This window comes from Clarias gariepinus, chromosome 2 (assembly GCF_024256425.1).
Source record: "Clarias gariepinus isolate MV-2021 ecotype Netherlands chromosome 2, CGAR_prim_01v2, whole genome shotgun sequence".
In the NCBI taxonomy this organism is placed as follows: domain Eukaryota; kingdom Metazoa; phylum Chordata; class Actinopteri; order Siluriformes; family Clariidae; genus Clarias; species Clarias gariepinus.
The window spans coordinates 32,466,912-32,486,096 of NC_071101.1; the positions used below are offsets into that span (position 1 = coordinate 32,466,912).

The 19,185-nt window shown below is 36.7% G+C and overlaps 1 protein-coding gene across 2 annotated transcripts; it reads right to left on the reverse strand.

Moving 5' to 3' along the window:
- Positions 1 to 4,533: 4,533 nt before the first annotated feature.
- rbpms2a (RNA binding protein, mRNA processing factor 2a) lies at positions 4,534 to 13,358 on the reverse strand. Of its 2 annotated transcripts, none has more exons than XM_053482403.1 (8): positions 12,819 to 13,358; positions 9,833 to 9,910; positions 9,608 to 9,646; positions 9,387 to 9,449; positions 8,678 to 8,828; positions 7,936 to 8,099; positions 5,665 to 5,740; positions 4,534 to 5,561 (listed from the first exon to the last, which is right to left on the reverse strand). In XM_053482403.1, the coding sequence occupies exons 1-7, from the start codon at positions 12,870 to 12,872 to the stop codon at positions 5,675 to 5,677; spliced, it is 615 nt and encodes a 204-aa protein (XP_053338378.1). In that variant the 5' UTR covers positions 12,873 to 13,358; the 3' UTR covers positions 4,534 to 5,561; positions 5,665 to 5,674. The 2 variants fall into 2 exon arrangements, with proteins under 2 accessions (XP_053338378.1, XP_053338387.1); XM_053482412.1 differs by having other exon boundaries at positions 7,951 to 8,099; positions 12,819 to 13,354.
- Positions 13,359 to 19,185: the final 5,827 nt, after the last annotated feature.

Here is a 19,185-nt window from a genome sequence, read left to right on the forward strand (position 1 = left end):
GAAGAGTCACTTTCAGTAAAATCCCTACCACCAACCATGCGTCAGGCAGTTATCTCATTAATCCTTAAAAAAGACAAGAACCCTCTCGAGTGTAGCTCATACCGTCCAATCTCCCTACTTAATACCGATGCCAAAGTGCTTGCTAAAGTCCTTGCGCGACGTTTAGAGGGGGTGTTGCCCTCCATTATATCACCTGACCAAACAGGGTTTATTAAGAATCGTTATTCTTTTTTTAACATCAGACGACTTTTGAATATTCTTTATGGCCCCTCCCCACCTGGCACACCGGAGGTAGTTCTCTCATTGGATGCAGAAAAGGCATTTGACCGTGTGGAATGGGGTTATCTTTTTAATACTCTGGAGAGGTTTGGATTTGGTCAAAAGCTTATATCATGGATAAAACTTTTATACACATCTCCATTAGCCGCTGTGCGTACTAATAACAGCATATCTGCTTATTTTGAGCTTCAACGTGGCACGAGGCAGGGATGCCCTCTGTCTCCACTTCTATTTGCAGTCGCAATGGAACCACTTGCTTTAACTCTGAGACAAAGAGCCGATATCCATGGTATTCAGCGTGCAGGATTGGAACATAAGGTGTCGCTTTATGCAGACGACATGTTATTGTATTTGTAACAACCCCTGACAAACTTACCTAAGTTGGTGACTCTACTTACAGAGTTTGGCAAAATATCTGGCTATAAAGTTAATATCCAGAAAAGTGAACTAATGCCTGTTGGTGATGGGGTCAGTCTGTCATCTTTAAGCTCAATTCCCTTTAAGATTAGCCCTAAAAAATTTAAATACCTTGGGATTTGGGTTACGCATGATCATAAAGACTTGTTCGGAGCCAATTATCCACCTCTCTTATCCAATCTTAAACAAGATCTTTCATCCTTCATTGGGTGGAAGAATTAATACAATAAAAATGAATGTATTGCCCAAATTTTTGTATATTTTTCAGTGCCTTCCGTTATTTTTAACAAAATCTTTCTTCTCCAAATTAAATAATCAGATCTCAACCTTTATTTGGAACAGAAAAACACCAAGAATTAAAAGAATTATACTGCAGAGACCTCGTGCAAAAGGAGGGATGGCACTTCCAAATTTCAGGTATTATTACTGGGCAGCCAATATAAGAGCGCTGTTGTTATGGTTAAATAATGACAATCCCCCTGTTTGGACAATTCTGGAGGGGGCCTCAGTTAGGCCCACTTCTCTAATAGCATTATTGTGTTCAAAAATACCATTTATTCAACCAATCTCTAGTTTTACCTTTAATCCAGTTGTTATACATTCAGTTAAAATCTGGAATCAATTCAGACTAGTTTTCAATTCAGACTGGTTTTCCCTTAAGGAGTTACCACAGGCTGCCCCTATTGCTAAAAATTACATGTTTGTTCCGTCTATGATGGATGATGCCTTTAAAGTTTGGGCTAGAAAGGGTTTGGTCTCATTGTCTGAACTCTATATTGATGGAAATTTTGCATCCTTCGAACAGTTGGTGCAGAAATACGACAATCCCAAAGCACATTTTTATAGGTACTTGCAGCTTCGGAACTTTGTGGCATTGAATTCTAATAATTTCCCATCATGCCCTCCACTTTCTTTATTAGATTCAATATTTGAATGTAAATCAGTCCAAAAACAAACTATACGCAGGATTTACGAAATACTCAATATGTATGATTTAACACCCTTAGACTTACTTAGAAATAAATGGGAGACAGATTTAGATGAACCAATTTAAGAGGAAATCTGGCACAAAATAATACATGGAATCTTCTCATCATCCATTTGCCTTAGACATGCTGTAATACAATTTAAGATTGTGCATCGTCTACATTGGTCAAAAGTCAGACTCTCTAAGATTAAGGCTGATATAGACACCACATGTGACGGATGCAGACAGGCTCCTGCAACTCTGCTGCATATGTTCTGGACTTGTCCAAGACTCTACATGTTCTGGACCAATATTTTTGAAACTTTTTCTGGAGTATTTGGAGAGATAGTAGAGCCAACTCCATTTGTTGCATTGTTTGGTGTGCCTCCAGAAAATACCAGTTTTAACCAAAGGGAAATTAAAATATTGGCCTTCTGTTCACTTTTGGCTAGGAGATTAATCTTGACTAAATGGAAAGATCCTGATCCACCAACATTTAGCCACTGATGAGGGAATTGATGCACTTAAACTGGAGAAAATTAGGTATACAGTTAGAGGGTCTACTGACACATTTTATAGTATTTGGCAGCCTTTCTTAACTTTTGCTGAGGTTATAAACGCAGATAAGATAGTACCGTAAAGGAAGTGTGTGTGAAGATTACTTATTATTATTTTATTTATGGACATTTGATTGTTATGGCATCCTTGTGTTTGTCTGGTGTTTGTCTGGTGTTGTTGATGGGAGGGTTTGATTTTGTGTTCTCTTTTGTTGTGGTTTGTTGTGTTTTTTTTTCTGTAAAGTTTGAAAATAAATTAAAAAAACTTTGATCAAAAAAAGAATTTGCAGATTTTATCAATTTTTGACATTAATATCTTCCAAATTTGTGTTTTTATGTACAAATTATTTTCATCGGAAGGAAAAATTCCTGGCCAGTTTATGTCATATTTTTAGTTCAACGCAGCTGTCCATGCTCATAATACTAGGCAGGTAATGGATCTTCATCCTTCAAATTTCACCACATGTAGAGTCCAATTTTCAAGAAGTTTAAAGGTAGATAGATATGGAATAGATTTTCTCATGTGGTGAGACAATGCACCTCCATAGAGCGCTTTAAAAGAGCCTTAAGAGGTTTGCTGATGAATTAGCTTGTGCAATTATTTGATTCTATATTTCTCAGTTTATCTTTATTTTATTGTGAAATGCTTGTTGTTTTATCACTAGTATGGTTGTGATATATTTTTGTTTGTTGTATTATTGTGTTTTTGTATTTCTTGGTTATGCTTTATTATTATTTTTTTTTTGGTGGAGGCTTTAGACAAGCCTTACTGGCTTTTCGCCTTCTTCGGCACTAAATATGTATTAGATGTCTTTGGTGTTTGTATTTTCTTTTTTTTTGTGCAAGTAAAATAAATAATAATAAAAATAAATAATCCAAAAATGAGCTCATCCCAGTTACTGAAATCCTCAGTATTCTTCTGTTGTAGTGATAGGATTAGGTAAAGTGAACCATTAACATGAATGTGTAATATTTTGTCCTTGGCTCATGTCCACACATGCACTATAAGTATCTATGTTTTCATTGGGATTATTAAAATACATGTTATATTCAAAGGTTCCACAGATGGTCAACATGCAATAAGCTAGACAGTAACTTTTTAATTGATTAAGCATAATCTTTTAATATGAAATACTAGATAAATTTGCCATTATTCAGATATTTTCACTTGCTAAGATGTCATTTGTTTGTAGTGTACTATACAGTATAAGGAGGGGGCTGATATGCAGCCTACATGAGCCTTCAGGGGACCAAATATTGCTTGGAAAAATGGATTAATTAACAGAAAGTTGTAGAATTCTGTAACATTTGGTTAAATGCAAGCTGATTTGCTATTCTTTAAAAATCTCAGATAAATCTGGCCTTTCTCCTCACTTCTCTCTTAAAACTACAAGTTTACTTCTAGGGAAAATATGCAGAGCTAGATCATCTCTGTTCCAACTGAAGGCAGAGCCAAATTCTGGGCTAAAAATATGTAGGTGAAAACGGGGAGCCTGATGTTCATAGGCCTAAGGTACATATCTTTAAAAATAAAAGTATATTATATAGAAACACATTTAAATATTATAAATGGTACTTTGAAACAGACTGGATCAAGTCAGTAATGTGAGCCCAAACATCTACACCTTCTCTAGTAGTAAATGAGCAACATCTGCTCAACCACGAACACATTCATTACAGAAAGTTTCTATTTAGCTTTTTCACCCTCACCCAAAGAAGATAAAAAAAATTTAACAAATTCCTGAAATTAGGTAAAAAAACTGACATCTGCACTGAGACACGCTAATATAATGCAAACCTGTAGACCTGGTCTGCCTTACGTGTTTTAGTTAGGGCTCCAGTGTACTGAGGCCAGCTGTCTTGAGAGATCTCCTTTCAGCTCTTATCATTCTGTGATAAATCCTGGAGCATTCCAATGAACAGAGCTTTCCTGCTTGCGTAGTGCATGACTCATGTTCATGTCATGACGGTCGAGTACCTTCCTTACTCAATCTGCATGCAGAAAATTAACAGCTTGAGTTTATGAGAAGATAAGCTTTATTCAAACTTTGAGAGATGAGTCACAGCTTAAAATGAGCTAGTCTAACAACGCCCAAAATGGAAGTCAGGAGAGATGTCAAAAAAGTCCCTCAAATTATCTTAAATTATGAGTGAGTACAGAGTGACCTAAAATGGCGATTGAACAAGATTTTATTTTTTATTTATTTATTTATTTATTTTTAAACACCATGTATTTCTGCCTTGGAGCTCAGTATCTGACCTTAACAGAAATACAGCATTCTTTTCTACTTAAAAAAAAAGACCAGAACGACGTCACAGATCAAGCTGTTTATTATCCAGTTTCACATTCTGGAAAAAAAAAAAAAAAAAACATTATCATTTTAGCAGACCATTTCATTCATTAAACTTAGTTCTGCCACAGTCTGGGTAGGTCAGTATTCAACACACAAAATAAAAATAAATTGCACTTATCTACTTCAAACAAGCTAAAGACAAAATATCAAAATAAGCCTAGACTTAACATCTTATACAGATATACTTATTTACTTTCACAAAAATGCATAAATATCCATTATTACACAAATGTACAAAAATACTTGTACTTTTTTTGTTCAAATATACTCTAAACAAGCACAGACACCAGAGCAGGGACAATGGATTTGAGGTCTCAAGGAGAAGCGTCTCAGAAGGATTCGTCCATCACGGACAATTTTACAGTCACAATCATAGAGTAGAAAAAAAAAAGAAAGAAAGAAAAAGAAAAAGAAAAAGAAAAAAAAAACCAGTGCATGTGGAATTCATTTTCAGCACACAAAAACAAAAGAAGACTCGGTAGTAACGAGTTGTAGTCCTCTATCTTGCAAGTAACATCAAATACAAGATCTTGACAAGAGCAAGAAAGCTTAAGCTTGACCAAATGGCAACACAAGGAGGAGAATAAAGACAACTTTGCATTCTACATTTCATGCCATATACTGTACTTCAACATGCATAATGATTATCCCCATTCCCCCCTTGAAACACACAACCAAGAGAGAGCAGCTAGAAATGTTCAACTTGCACATGATTGGCTCGTCACATGTGTGGCTTTGAAAAGTGGAGACTGTACCATTAGCCCATGAGGCCTAAGGAACCTTCTTTTTTTATATATATATATATATATATATATATATATAAAAATAATGAGGGTCCTTCAGAGAAGAGTATTCTCCAGAATCGTAAAGTCATTCATACACTTTATTTTGTTAAATATACCTGACTAAATTAAATCTTGAGCTCAGTACCCCTTACTTGGAGCGATGGATGGACGGAGGGACAAACCTGCATGTACTGAGCAGCACCTGTGAGGAGAAGAGAGTAATGAACTAACAGACATGAAAAACAATTAGATGTTCACACAGTTACATATTAAAGCCAAAGTTCACGAGATTTAGAGATACTTACTATTATAGATCTAACAGAACTGGCGGGATTTCCATGCAGGCTGTGAAGTGTCAGAGGGTGTTGGGTACCAGCGCATCTGTGAGGCAGAACAGCGTAGATAAATTCTCAACTCAGAATTTGTAAAGGTGTTAAATATTAATAAGTCCATAGGTTTCTTAGGTTTTTTTCCCTATATTAAATTTCACATTCACAAGATGGCTTCAATATAATACTAGGAGATTGAATAGAACCAGAATAGAATGTAAAAACACATTTCCTCCCTTTGGGCTCATCTGAAGTCAAAAGAATATCAAAATCAGCCCATAAAAACTGATGCACTAAAGAAGGAAATAATCGTGGTATGTAGCAACATCAGTTTTGATACATTTAGAAATTGTACAGGTGTGTATTCAGCGAATGCACAAATACTATGAAGTCGGTTGGCCTCAATTTTAATGGGTTTTCTAAGAATACACAGGTATTTGCGTTAGATCAAACAAAATATAGGCATATTCATTATCATATATTCATTAACACTGACTGTGCAGTTCAATATTTCAAGGAGGTGATTTAATAGCACACTTAGTTGGCTAGAGGGTTGTAAACAATAGATTAACATGGAGGCAACCATTTTCTCCCTACATTGCACATTGAATGCACAAAGGTTTAAAAGGCATTGACTGCAACATTACTTAATCTGCAGCAAGCTTTCCCCAGCCATTTTGCTGCCTGATCCTTACACCAACAGCTTAGAAATGCACAAGCACACTACCTTTTTTTCCAGCACACAGCTTAAGAAACTAACCAGATGATGAGCACCTTCTGAATTATATACACTGCCGCCATCACTCAGCTGTAGCAGGGTTACAAACAATCAGAGCGTGACAACTTATTCTCACACTTAGTTTAGCAGAGAACATCCCCATATACAAAGGTGGAAGTTAGATTTAAATGGTAAAACTTGCATCATAGTGGATCAGTGGGCGGAAAATAGAAAAGCATTTGTCCCATCATCCAGAGATCACTAACTTGAATCCTGGTGTCATCTATTAGTGTCCACAATCCCTAGGACCCTACTGCAAAACTGGCAGTGCATTATTCTCCCATTTCAAATCAATGGTGTCTGCGAGCTCATCCAAGCAGAAGTGGGACGATAGCACTTTGCTTCTAGTGTTGTGCCCCTCATGATACTGGCCCTCTGAACCCCTGCACCCACAGGAATAAGCCTTTCACAAAACATCACCAGCAGCTCTTACAAACCAAGCCACCTCGTCCAAACACTGGGGAAATGACAAAACCTCTATTAACAGATTAGAAGATTCATGGTGCAAGAAAAGATTTGTGACAAGATAACTTATTCCATTAACTTTAACTGTGATATTGCATTTGTACATTGCCATGGCAACTAAAGGCCGAACTTGCCTGTTTAATCAATAACCCTAATCTTTCAAGACAGACTGAATTTGCTATTATGTGTTGAAGTGAACAGCATTAAATATTAAAAAGTGCTTAACAATGAACCTCAAATCTTAATTCTAAAAGCTGTTTTGGCTTTGATACCATTTTAATAAGTTGAGAGTTAAATCTATAATACACTTCATATAAATGAAATTATGAAATTAGAAAAACATAAAATTGTTTGCAAAAATTCTAATCTTCTAGCAACTATTCCTTAACCCATAATGCATAAAGTAGTAATGTATATAATGTAGCTATTATTTGTATTAAGAAAGAAGAAATGTCTTCACGGTTTTAATAGCTTGTAAAAATCCAAACACATGCCTTTATGGCTAACATTTAACCAGCCTCCACTGTTCACAGGTTCAGTCTACAACCAATATATAATCCAAGCTAAGACGCAATTAAAAACAGATTTTCTCTGTTGTGATCCCTTAGCAACACTGGCAAATGCAGGATTCTTATTTTTTTTTATCGTATTCAAAAAGCATGTTCGCTATTTATTCCCAGAGGACTGGAGACAGGCGACACTGAAAATTGTTTCAACAATAAAAACTACATTGATCTCCATATTGGATGTGATTAATATGTTAAACTGTGTATTAAACACATAAAAGGGGCAAGAATCTGGAAAAGACTGAGAAATCTCTCAAAACCAGGCCTCCTCACTTGTTCATCATTTCTCAGTCACCGACACACATTTACTAAGCAAGTGAGTAAAAAGACCTGCATCCTGTATTTAAAAAAAAAAAAAAAAAAAAAAAGAAGACCAGCAGTGTACAGGATCATGACAGCAAAGGATGATAAAAGGAAAGGAAAGAAACAGGAACACACCGGTTGCTCGCTCACCTGGGCGTGCAAGGCGGCGGCGGCTGCGGCGGCTGCAGGGTAGGTGAAGGCAGTGTGGGGCAGGCCAGGGGCTAGCTCAGTGGTGTAGAGTGGATACGGTGTCCATGCCTCTGGGGATGCTGGGATCAGTGCCGCGCCAGTCAGGTCATCTGCAGAGTAAGACACCAAAAATGTTAATATCGCTTTTGACTGGCCGCAACATACAGTATTTCCCCCCGTACATCCTGTGTGTTTTTCCTTTTCTCTCCCAAAATAACCAAATTAAATAGAGAAAATAAGGATTAATTACTTAATCATTTTTAATACACAGCTTCACACTAGATATAGTTTTAGATATAAACAAAACTTTGCTGATACTGAATAAAGTGGTATATAAAATATAAAACAGCTTTATTTTTTTATCTTGAACAGACAAAAAACACTGAATTGTAAAAATGTACAAAGAGAAAAAAACAATTCTAAAAAAGTGAAAAAACTGTCAAGTCTCTTTATATACAAACAATACAAATTACAAGAAAAAAGAAAATCCTCATCAAATTTGCCATTAGTAATAGAAATCACTTAATATGTTGTCTCTGACTAGAGCCACTATATTTCTCTTACTGTATATTGGCCCAATATTAATAATGGATCTTTTCATTACATAGACATTTAGACTGATCAATCCTACATCAGTGTGGAAAGACACCCTGAAGCCTTATTATATATGCCAGATTAACATACTCACATGGGTCACGTGCGATAAAGTGAGCTCCAAGAGCTGGGTGCAGGCTTGAAGGGTTCGGCGTTCCCATCAGCTTACTCTTCGCCATCTTGGTGTTAGCCTTAGCAAACTCCAGACGCAGTGTCTGGGGGTTTTCTGGGTCGAAGCGAATCCCCTTATAAAAAGACAGGACAGTGTAGAAGACCAAAAAGGCTGGAGGATTAATTCTTAGTCATGGATTCACTCTGAATTAACAATCTGTTAATGAGAGAGCTGAGAACTCAAATCAGTTGTGGTCAGACCATGACCACTTTTTGTGTAACTGATGGAGAAAATCAGAAATATTAACAGCATCTGTAATTTATATTGTGGCAGCAGAACCATGTAAAAATAGCGTACAGATCGATTTGTTTAGCACCAGTGTAATGATTAGGCTCTGAGGCACAGTGTATACTCTTATCAAGCCTGAAGTGGACCAGCTTAAAAGATACATCAGACATCTGCTGTATTTTGACAGTACTGAGGGCTTTTAAAATCCAAGCCAACATCCCAGTGACGTCATGGAACTTTCCACTTTTAGGGACTGAGAGTGAGAGAAACTTATTTAGGCACCAGAGTCATTGAGGCAAACTTTTAGACACGAAATGCGGCACACTAGGCAGGGAGCTAATCAATAATTGAGAGTATTCACTGCCGCAGACACTTACTTACAGACGACTGAACGCTTACTTACATTTAATGCGTTTTTCGCTGCTTCGGCTCCGGACCTGCTGTCGAAGGTAACAAAGCCAACAGGCTGAGAGAGAAAGAGGGAGTAAGGGTGATTGATTAAACATATAACCTATTTCTAACACAAAGTTTTTTTATGATGAAGAAAAATTTATGTTTCCACAACTTGCACCCCACAGGCTTAAAAATGGCAAGTAAAGCCCAAGTGGAATTCATAAATATTACCTGCTTTGAGGTTAGTTTAATAAGTGATCCTTCATATCCCTGTAACAAAAAGCAGAAATAATACTATTAAATTTGGAATCAAATAAGGCTGCCACTTTTAAGAATATAATTAAACCCATAAGTCACTTAATTACATGTATAAAAATAACTGCATAGCTAAGTACTTAAAATATATGAAAAAAATCCTGAAACGGTGTTACTTGAGCCCTGGGTTGTTTAGAATACCTTAAACGGCCTGAACAGCAGGTACAACTCCCTCGGCTTGATGTCTACCGGAAGACCGCTGACAAATAGGGTTCGTACCTAGAAAATGAAAATGCCTTAGTAACTAAAGAACCAAACTATAAGTGTCCGTTAACTTCTATTATAACAAGCTAGTGTGAAAAAGGAATAAGCTTATAAGAGTCTCATGAAAGTGTGCTTTTTTTTTTTACTGTGAATTTGGATTTGTGAAACACTAACAGTACCTAAAAAATGCAAAACATACTGTGTATTAACCAAGTTTCAAACTACCTTCAATGCTGCCCGCTTGCAACTTTTCCCTTCCTACTGTCTCGAAAACTCTCTCCATTTTCTGAAGCTTTTGTTCAATTTTTTAAGATTGACTGTACACAAAAATCACGAGAAACTGTGTTAGTTAAGTGAAGACATTAGGTGTATGCGTGGCTACCAAGTGAGTGAGCGAACTGAGCGTGGAAAGTGTTTGTGGATGCAAGAATCTCTCTATGGGGAATAAAAAAAGAAATCCTGCTTCAAAGCAGTGGAAGGCAGAAAAAAAAAGTCTAATTTCAGTACAAAATCAATCAGATGAAGCAAATGATATGGGTGGATACAGAGAAATCCGTGATTGGAAAGGCTATAAAGGGGCTCAGTGGAAAATTTACTGATCTTTCAAATACAACATTGATTTATACATTTTTGTGAGAATAATATTGAAACCATGGCCTAACTTTTAAAGTCTATCCCATGCAATACATTTAGCTTCACAAAGCAACTGATGGTAAAACATCATAGAAAAGAATGGGTCTTTATTTAAAAAAAAAAAAAAAAAAAAAAAAGCCACACACTTGTTAGGGTAACAGGCTATAATGATTTCACTTTAGAAACCCAGCAGCGTATCTGCATTTGAAATCCGAGCCACCTCAACCCAAGCGGCATGCATCATTTCCGCAAATACTGAGTCCACTGGAAAGAAGGCATCATTTCCTTCACGAGGTCACCATAGCCAGAACCAAGCCGAGGATAACCTTGCAGTGAGACTGAGCGAGTGTAACTATATCACAAATGTTAAAGCTTGCTCCAGTCCTTATGTCCTAACTGGGCACACTGGAAAATTTAAGCAATTCATTTCGTGACAATGGGAAAAAACTTAAAAAAACAAACAAAAACAAAGCCAATCTACTTTAGAAGTGAATGACATTAACAGAACAAAATATGCCATGAATTTAGCTTGACATGACAAAACAGATTGCTAAATGTTTATACATCTAATTTAGAATTAAAAATAAGTCACACACCTGCTACAACCAGAGTTCACAGAGTGAAAATTGTCACCTGGCATCAATTTAGCAGCACTTTAGGATTCACAATGTCTCACAAGAACACATTGACCCAGTATTGCATTACCGTGAAAACAATGAACGCTACAATTCTGAAGATCACTTCTACTCATGAAAACGGCCCTTTCCAATACAGCTAAACTCTATACAGGAACTAGAAAAGGGTTGTCAGAACTGTTAACCCAGGACAATTTCAATTTCTGAATATTATTATAAACGCAAAGTAACACGATAAACATCTTTCAGATTTGTGGTGTGCTTTGATCCACAGAATTTAAACAAACGGACAGCCGGTCCTGGAGAGAGACCTGTGGCTTTTGGTCACCTGCAAAATAATGGGAAAACTAAACTGAGCAGACATGCAGCAGGAAATCCCTCCAGCGTAAGGGGGCAGAGGTGATGGGAAGACTAAATGAGGCTTCAGTAAAGACCTGCTTTTAACACCATAGCTTTGGACATTTTAAAGCAAAACACATTTTACTACACAACCTACATCGTTATGTTGCTCACAAAGGCCACACTAACTCATACAGCACTTTTAGGGTTTTTTTTTTTTTAATATAGTAGGAAGTACATGAGGAGTGCGAAGTTAAATTAGTAGATATTTAAACAAAGAGTCAAAGGTCAGCTGATTTTGTTTTAACTACCATGAGATGCTTTTTAACAATAATACAGACCTATAAATTTCCAAACATTTTATTTTATTGAAAGTGAAACCAAAGAAGCTTAGAGGTGAAAAGGGTAGCAAAGTTTACCTTTCTTTGTCATTAGGGGAGGTTTGTTCAAAACTACATATCTTTTGTACTGGTAAAATTAAATAATTTAAGGTACATGAATGGACTTCAAGGACCAATCATAACCTTTTACATAAAATGCATCTTTCTAGGTGAAAGAGTTACCTAGAATAAAAGGTACTAAAGATGCAGTGTGAGCATAAAGCCTTTCTCTGATTTTTTTTTATTCTGTCATAATTCTATTATAATATTAAATTAGCAGCAAACCAAATATTTTTGTCCAGCATAAGTTTTGTGTAATATGTATTTGGAATGAAGGAAAAACAAGACGTCCTAATGTTGACAAGGCATTTTATTTTTCTGCAAGAGTGCATAATGTAACATTAGCTACAAAGTTCTCACCCTCTCATGGTGTTTAGGTTTAAGACTTGCAGTGTTTAATACCAGTCTCCAAGAGATACAGAGCTAAATGAACACTTTTTGTTGTTTTTGTTGTTGTTGAGAGAAAAAAAAAAGAAAAAAAGATTAACTAGTGAAGCAGGTGACACCTTGGGTCTACCTTTCACCATTAAACTGGAGATTAATAATCAACCAGCTACCCAGGGGACAATAAACAAACACTTTTTAGCTTTTCACATTTCTCAAGCAAATAAAACAACAACCACCGAACAGTCACTATGAAGCGTCCTCTCACACCTGTGCTGCGTTCAAGAGCCCGAACATTTCGGTATTTTAATAAATAAGGAAGCACGGGCGAAGTCAGACTATCAGGTTATATGCTTTAGTCATAAAAATGAGCTTACAATTATGATTTATATTAAAACTACAGTACGTGCAAGAAAAGGGAAAAAAAGTTCGCGTCAGCTCCGTCCCGCAGAAACACACTTGAAACTTTAAAGAGTAGCGTTTTTCCCTTACCTCCTCCTCTAATGATACACTGTTGCTCGGCTCAGAATCTGATTTGAGACTCATTGTGTAACTTTAACGCTTCTTTACGCGATAGAGAAGAAAAACTTTTTCTTTCGTTTTCCCTGTCGGTTTCTTTTCTTTTCTCTCTCTCTTTTTTTTTGCCCTGACGTGCGTTAAAGTTGCCAGAAGAAACTCTTGGTGTCGTTTGGTGAGACTTCAGGAAAAGACGTGCCCAGGTGAAGCCGTGCTGTAAGCCAAAGTATCCAAGGAGGTACCAGAAAATGAAAAAGAAAAAAAAAAAGAAACAACAACCAAAAAAATTAAAGGTGATGTAGTGGAGAAGTGCACTGTGAGGGTGAGAAAGGGAAAAAGAAGTGATTTTTTTTTTTTTTGGGTTGGTTTTCCCCCTGCCTTGCTCACATCAAGCTCGTCTGAGTTTAAATTCAATCAGGAGAGAAATGGAAGACAATTGAAAAGGTGAAGATGTCTCCGCGCGCGCGCCCTGCTCCTCTGCCTTTCCATTCGCTGATCAATCATATTAAAGGTGAAGGAAAAGTGCAGCTCTGCTGATGGACTTCAGCTGGTCCCAGGCCCGGCCCACAGCCCCACCCACAGGCCCACCCACTGCCTGCACCAAACCCCTCGCAGAGGGCGAACATGTACACTATTACCAAAACTTTGTATTACTTTTCTTTTCCTCCTCCTCCTCTTTCTTTTCCCCTTCTTTCTCCACTTTAGATGCAACTTTTTATTTATTTCTCATCTGTAATTAGTAATACATTACAGACACGCATTTATAAATAATTAAATACACACCATTTAAAAAAAATATATGCACTAACTTTGTTTCCATTATTTTCACTACTCTGTGTTACTCTTCGTCTCGCTTTTACAGACCCAGCTCTATACATGGCTCGTCTCGTCGTCTATACCGCATTATCCTGTATACAGTGTTGCTTTGAGCCTATCCCAGGAGACTTAGGGTACACAACAGTGTACACCCTGGATGGGGGTGCTAATGCATCCCAGGGCACACATGTGCACACGCACACTATGGGAAATTTGAGAACACCAGTAAGCCTAATCTGCATGTTTTTGGACTGCGGAGTAAACTGGAGTGCCCGGAGTAAACCCACCAAGCACAGTGGAAACAGGAAAACTCCATACACATAAACCTAAATCCGGATGATGGAGGTGCATCCAGGCGACAGTATGCCTAGAAGTGACAAATCCGAAGAAGTTTCGAATTTTTAGCCAGTATAAGGGTGGACTGTCCCAGAGAATATAATTAAGAAGCTTAAAATCTCAGTTTCTGTGGTTAACAGAATTATAGTAAATAATGAGCTAGTGACGGCCTAAACAACCAGAATGAAAGTCTTCCTCATGCAGTTTGATTATCTGTTGTGTAAACAACCTATTCATTCTATGCCAGTAAAGGAAAGTCAACAAAATATTAATAATGCAATCATAGCAAAATATTATTTGGTCAAAACATGTACATTTTGGTGCATAAATTTTATTATAAAACTATGGCTATCTATTTACTTCTTGCATGTCAGTCTATGTATTATTCATTCTTAAGCCACATATAAACTTTATAATACTAATGTCATGGCTTTGTGACACTGCTAGACCACAAGATTCTATTCGTGGTTTCCGAGAACCCCCTGCTCTAACACACATTATTCAGCACTTGCAGACCATGAGTTCAGAAGCAGATGTGTGTGAGCAGAGAAAACAGTAAAATGCAAGACCAGTGCTAAGAACTTGCATGTAAAAAGAGAGAGAAAAAAGAAGAGAAAGGGAGAGAATGTGCTTTAAACTGTCACATGACCCAATTCCACATGACCCAATGCTGACTAAAAGGTATATCCTAAAGAATATACTGTATTGGCTTGTGATTGTGTGTTATTGCTCATTTTACAGCATGCAAACTCTCAAATGACCTTGAAGTAATAAAAACTGTCATGAATCCACAATGATTTGCAGGAAGGTAGGAAAATAAATGAAATAAATGAAATATATGAAATGTAATTTATAGGTAATGTTTATTAATTATATTGCATCTCCAAGTCAACATATAAAAAATACAGGAATTAACTGCACAGGTGGTATTAATAGCAGTTACTGATAAACACCTTCTGGTAATCAATAATTTTAACCAAAATACTCCTACTAGTAGTACTATTTTTAGTATTTTTGTAGTATTAAAATAAGAAAAAGCATAAAAATTTAAACAATAGAAATACTAATTGAACATTTAAATCATACTAATATAGCATAAACATAAATTGTAATTTATAAAGATTTGAATAAGATAATTAAGGATTTTAATTAATAAATACAACACATAATAATAATAATAATAATAATAATAATAATAATAAAAGGATAAGGCAGACAAAGAAGACCATTTCATAATAGCCAATTTCATAAAAAAAATTTGTTTATAATGTACCAATATATAAAGCAAAATATATTTGTATATTAAAATACAATTAAATATTGTCCAGTACTCAATAGTACTTAATGCAATTTTCCAAGGAATTATATTTGCAATTTTCCAAGGAATTTTTCAAGGAATTTATTTCCCTTCTCATGGCCACTATACTCCTTAGAGGAGGACAAGTTCTAAATGAAAAGCTCTTAGAAATCCCAAAAGGGTGAGGCATTCACTGTCTCTTCTATGCAGCTAAGATGGGGGAGGAAACCCAGGCCCTCCCTCAGAAACATTCCATTTCCTGCCATTACACTGTTTCCCTTTTCCCCTGATCATAAACAACTCTTGGTGTGTTTACTTTTCTTATAGCTGTAAGACGAGCTGGACAAGTAAATCAAAAACTTTATATTTATTATAAAACAGAAGATTATCTGCGAAAACTGATTGCATTACTTGCAATAAATAATTGAAGTACTATTTCTATACATGGTACTCTAGACATCTTTAAATAATTAGCAAATCCCTGAATTCTATTAACTTGTTAAACATAAAGCAATATGTGGGACACTGACAATGTGTGAGCACAAAGCCGGATTCCAGGTTAGGCACTTTGTAAGTATATGGGAAGAGTTTACATTTTTTAGCAGTAAACAGTAGTCAGCTTCCTGACTTTGTGTGAGAACATAATCAGGGAAAGGCAGGGCACACCAAAGGGAGGCTGTGGAAATATTTGGCTCCTTTGTAATCATTGACCTGCTGCCGTTTCTTGCTCTCAACCCAAAAATAGACGTTCTGTGTCTTTACTCCTAATCTTTTCTTTTCCCTGCTTGGCAGAGGTAACATATGATCCATCTTAATCAAACATCAAAAAGTAGGAGCTGGACATGTGTTTGATGAGGTGTCCTGAACTTGGTTGTTTATTCTTCTGGGATTCTCCATATTTGGCCAGCCCTATTACAATGCTGCTTTTAATAGACCCAGTTAATCTTTTCTCGCTGTTAATTTCAAGCACTTTTTTGATGCTATTTTAAGTCTTTAGGAGTGGAGAAAAAAAAAAACAAGAAGGTTGTCCACTGATTTTGGACATTGTATAAATATATGAGGAAGAAAAAAAGAGAATTTTTTTCTGAGGTTGCAGAATAGAGATATTTATCCTCCCGTCCACCTTCACACTTCATCAGAAAGCCCCGTTTTCCTGATTTTAGACTAATCTGGGATCAGGCTCTTACATTTATATTTGTCTTGATAACTGTAAGACAAAGTGCACGCCCTCCCTAAAAAGAAATACCAAAACATGGTAATTCACAGTGGAACAGAGATTGGATAAACACTACTATTTAATATAGTGTTTAGTCGTGGCCAAAAGTTTTGAGAATTACATAAATATTGGAAATTGGAAAAGTTGCTGCTTAAGTTTTTATAATAGCAATTTGCATATACTCCAGAATGTTATGAAGAGTGATCAGATGAATTGCATAGTTCTTCTTTGCCATGAAAATGAACTTAATCCCAAAAAAACCTTTCCACTGCATTTCATTGCTGTCATTAAAGGACCTGCTGAGATCATTTCAGTAATCGCCTTGTTAACTCAGGTGAGAATGTTGACGAGCCATTATGTCAGGCTGATTGGGTTATAGAATGGCAGACTTGACATGTTCTTCCATTGTTAACCATGGTGACCTGCAAAGAAACGCGTGCAGCCATCATTGCGTTGCATAAAAATGGCTTCACAGGCAAGGATATTGTGGCTACCAAGATTGCATCTAAATCAACAATTTATAACATCATCAAGAACTTCAAGGAAAGATGTTCAATTCTTGTTAAGAAGGCTTCAGGGCGTCCAAGTCCAGCAAGCGCCAGGATCGTCTCCTAAAGAGGATTCAGCTGCGGGATTGGAGTGCCACCAGTGCAGAGCTTTCTCAGGAATGGTAGCAGGCAGGTTTGAGCGCATCAGCAAGCACAGTAAGGTAAAGACTTTTGAAAGATGGCCTGGGGTCAAGAAGGGCAACAAAGAAGCCACTTCTCTCCAAAAAAAAAAACATCAGGGACAGATTGATCTTCTGCAGAAAGTATGGTGAATGGACTGCTGCGGACTGGGACAAAGTCATATTCTCTGATGAAGGCTCTTTCCGATTGTTTGGGGCATCTGGAAAAAAAAGGCTTGTCCTTAGTAGAAAAGGAGGACCATCAGTCGTGTCATGCCAACAGTAAAGCATCCTGAGACCATTCATGTGTGGGGTTGCTTCTCATCCAAGGGCGTGGGCTCACTCACAATTTTGCCCCAAAACAGCCATGAATAAAGAATGGTACCAAAACACCCTCCAACAGAAAGTTCTTCCAACAATCTAACAACAGTTTGGTGAAGAACAATGCATTTTCCAGCACGAGGGAGCACCGTGCCAAAAGGCAAAAGTGATAACTAAGTGGCTCGGGGACCAAAACGTTGAAATTTTGGGTCCATGGCATGGAAACTCCCCAGATCTTAATCGCATTGAGAACTCGTGGTCAATCCTCAAGAGTCGGGTACTGGACAAACAAAAACCCACTAATTCTGACAAACTCTAAGAAGTGATTATGAAAGAATGGGTTGCTATCAGTCAGGATTTGGCCCAGAAGTTGATTAAGAGCATGCCCAGTCGAATTGCAGAGGTCCGGAAAAAGAAGGGCCAACACTGCAAATACTGACATAAATGTCATGTAATTGTCGATAAAAGCCTTTGAAATGTATAAAGTGCTTGTAATTATATTTCAGTACATCACAGAAACAACTAAAACAAAGATCTAAATGCAGTTTATCAGCGAACTTTGTGAAAACTAATATTTGTGTCATTCTCAAAACTTTTGGCCACCACTGTATACTATATATAATATACGTGCATGTTCTGTTATCATTATAGCTAGCTACCGTATTTGAGTTGGCATGCTATCTTAAAATTTAACAGGCTTAGATTTCTAGCTAGTTAACGCTAGATAGCTAGATCATGTTTGTCCTGAGGTGTTGTCCATAATGGACATGTTTAGCTAGTTTTGTTTGTAGAAATTAGACTGTTTGGGCAGCACTTTGGGTTTTCCGTACTGAAATGTTCTAATTGTAAAATGTTACGTATCAAAAACAAAGCACCTTGTAAGCATCAAGAGTTTCTTTCACAGGTTAAACCATTACTTTATAGACTATGGGATCATTTACTTTAACATCTATAATGATCTTCTAAAATCCAGTATTTGAAAGTATGAGTTTGGCCAAACAGCATTCCTTGTTTTTAAGGGCTAATCTATAATAATAAGCAGCAATATATTTATACAATTTTTGACTGATTCTTTAGTCAGGTTATAACGAAATAGTCTTACACTGATAAAATACTTAAGTCTTTTGAAATCAAGTTGTATGCCTTCCTGTTTTTGTTTACAAATTGCCAGGGAGTCTATAGGATTTCTGGTTACATATACAATTGTACACCCAAGCCTCTTGCTCTATTACAGCACTGGAACATTGACAAATTTCACAAAATCATAAGAACACCAGACCATAACCATCAAATGGTAGGGGTTACTGCAAAATATACAGTTTTTATTTTGTAGGTCCTCATTGCACAGATCAATGCATAGATTTGGGGGCTCTGAAAATCATAATTAATTAAACGTACATAAAAGCTGGATAAAATACAGGAGAAAAGGTAGGGTGGGGAGTGTGTGTTTGGGGCTGTTTGAAAATTGAGCGTGTTTAGGCATTAACCTGTCAGGGGAGAGTAGTTCCTAATGGTGCTCCTGCTCTGAGGAGGGTTGAAGACGTTATATAGTTCATCTAGCTTATCTAGAGCTTATCTATGACACATGATCTTAAATTACTATACTGTATTAGGATGCCTGGTTATTGATGGTACGTGATAGTGGCCATGCTAGTCTTTAGCATCTGTAGCATTGCAGTCAGTTTGAAAT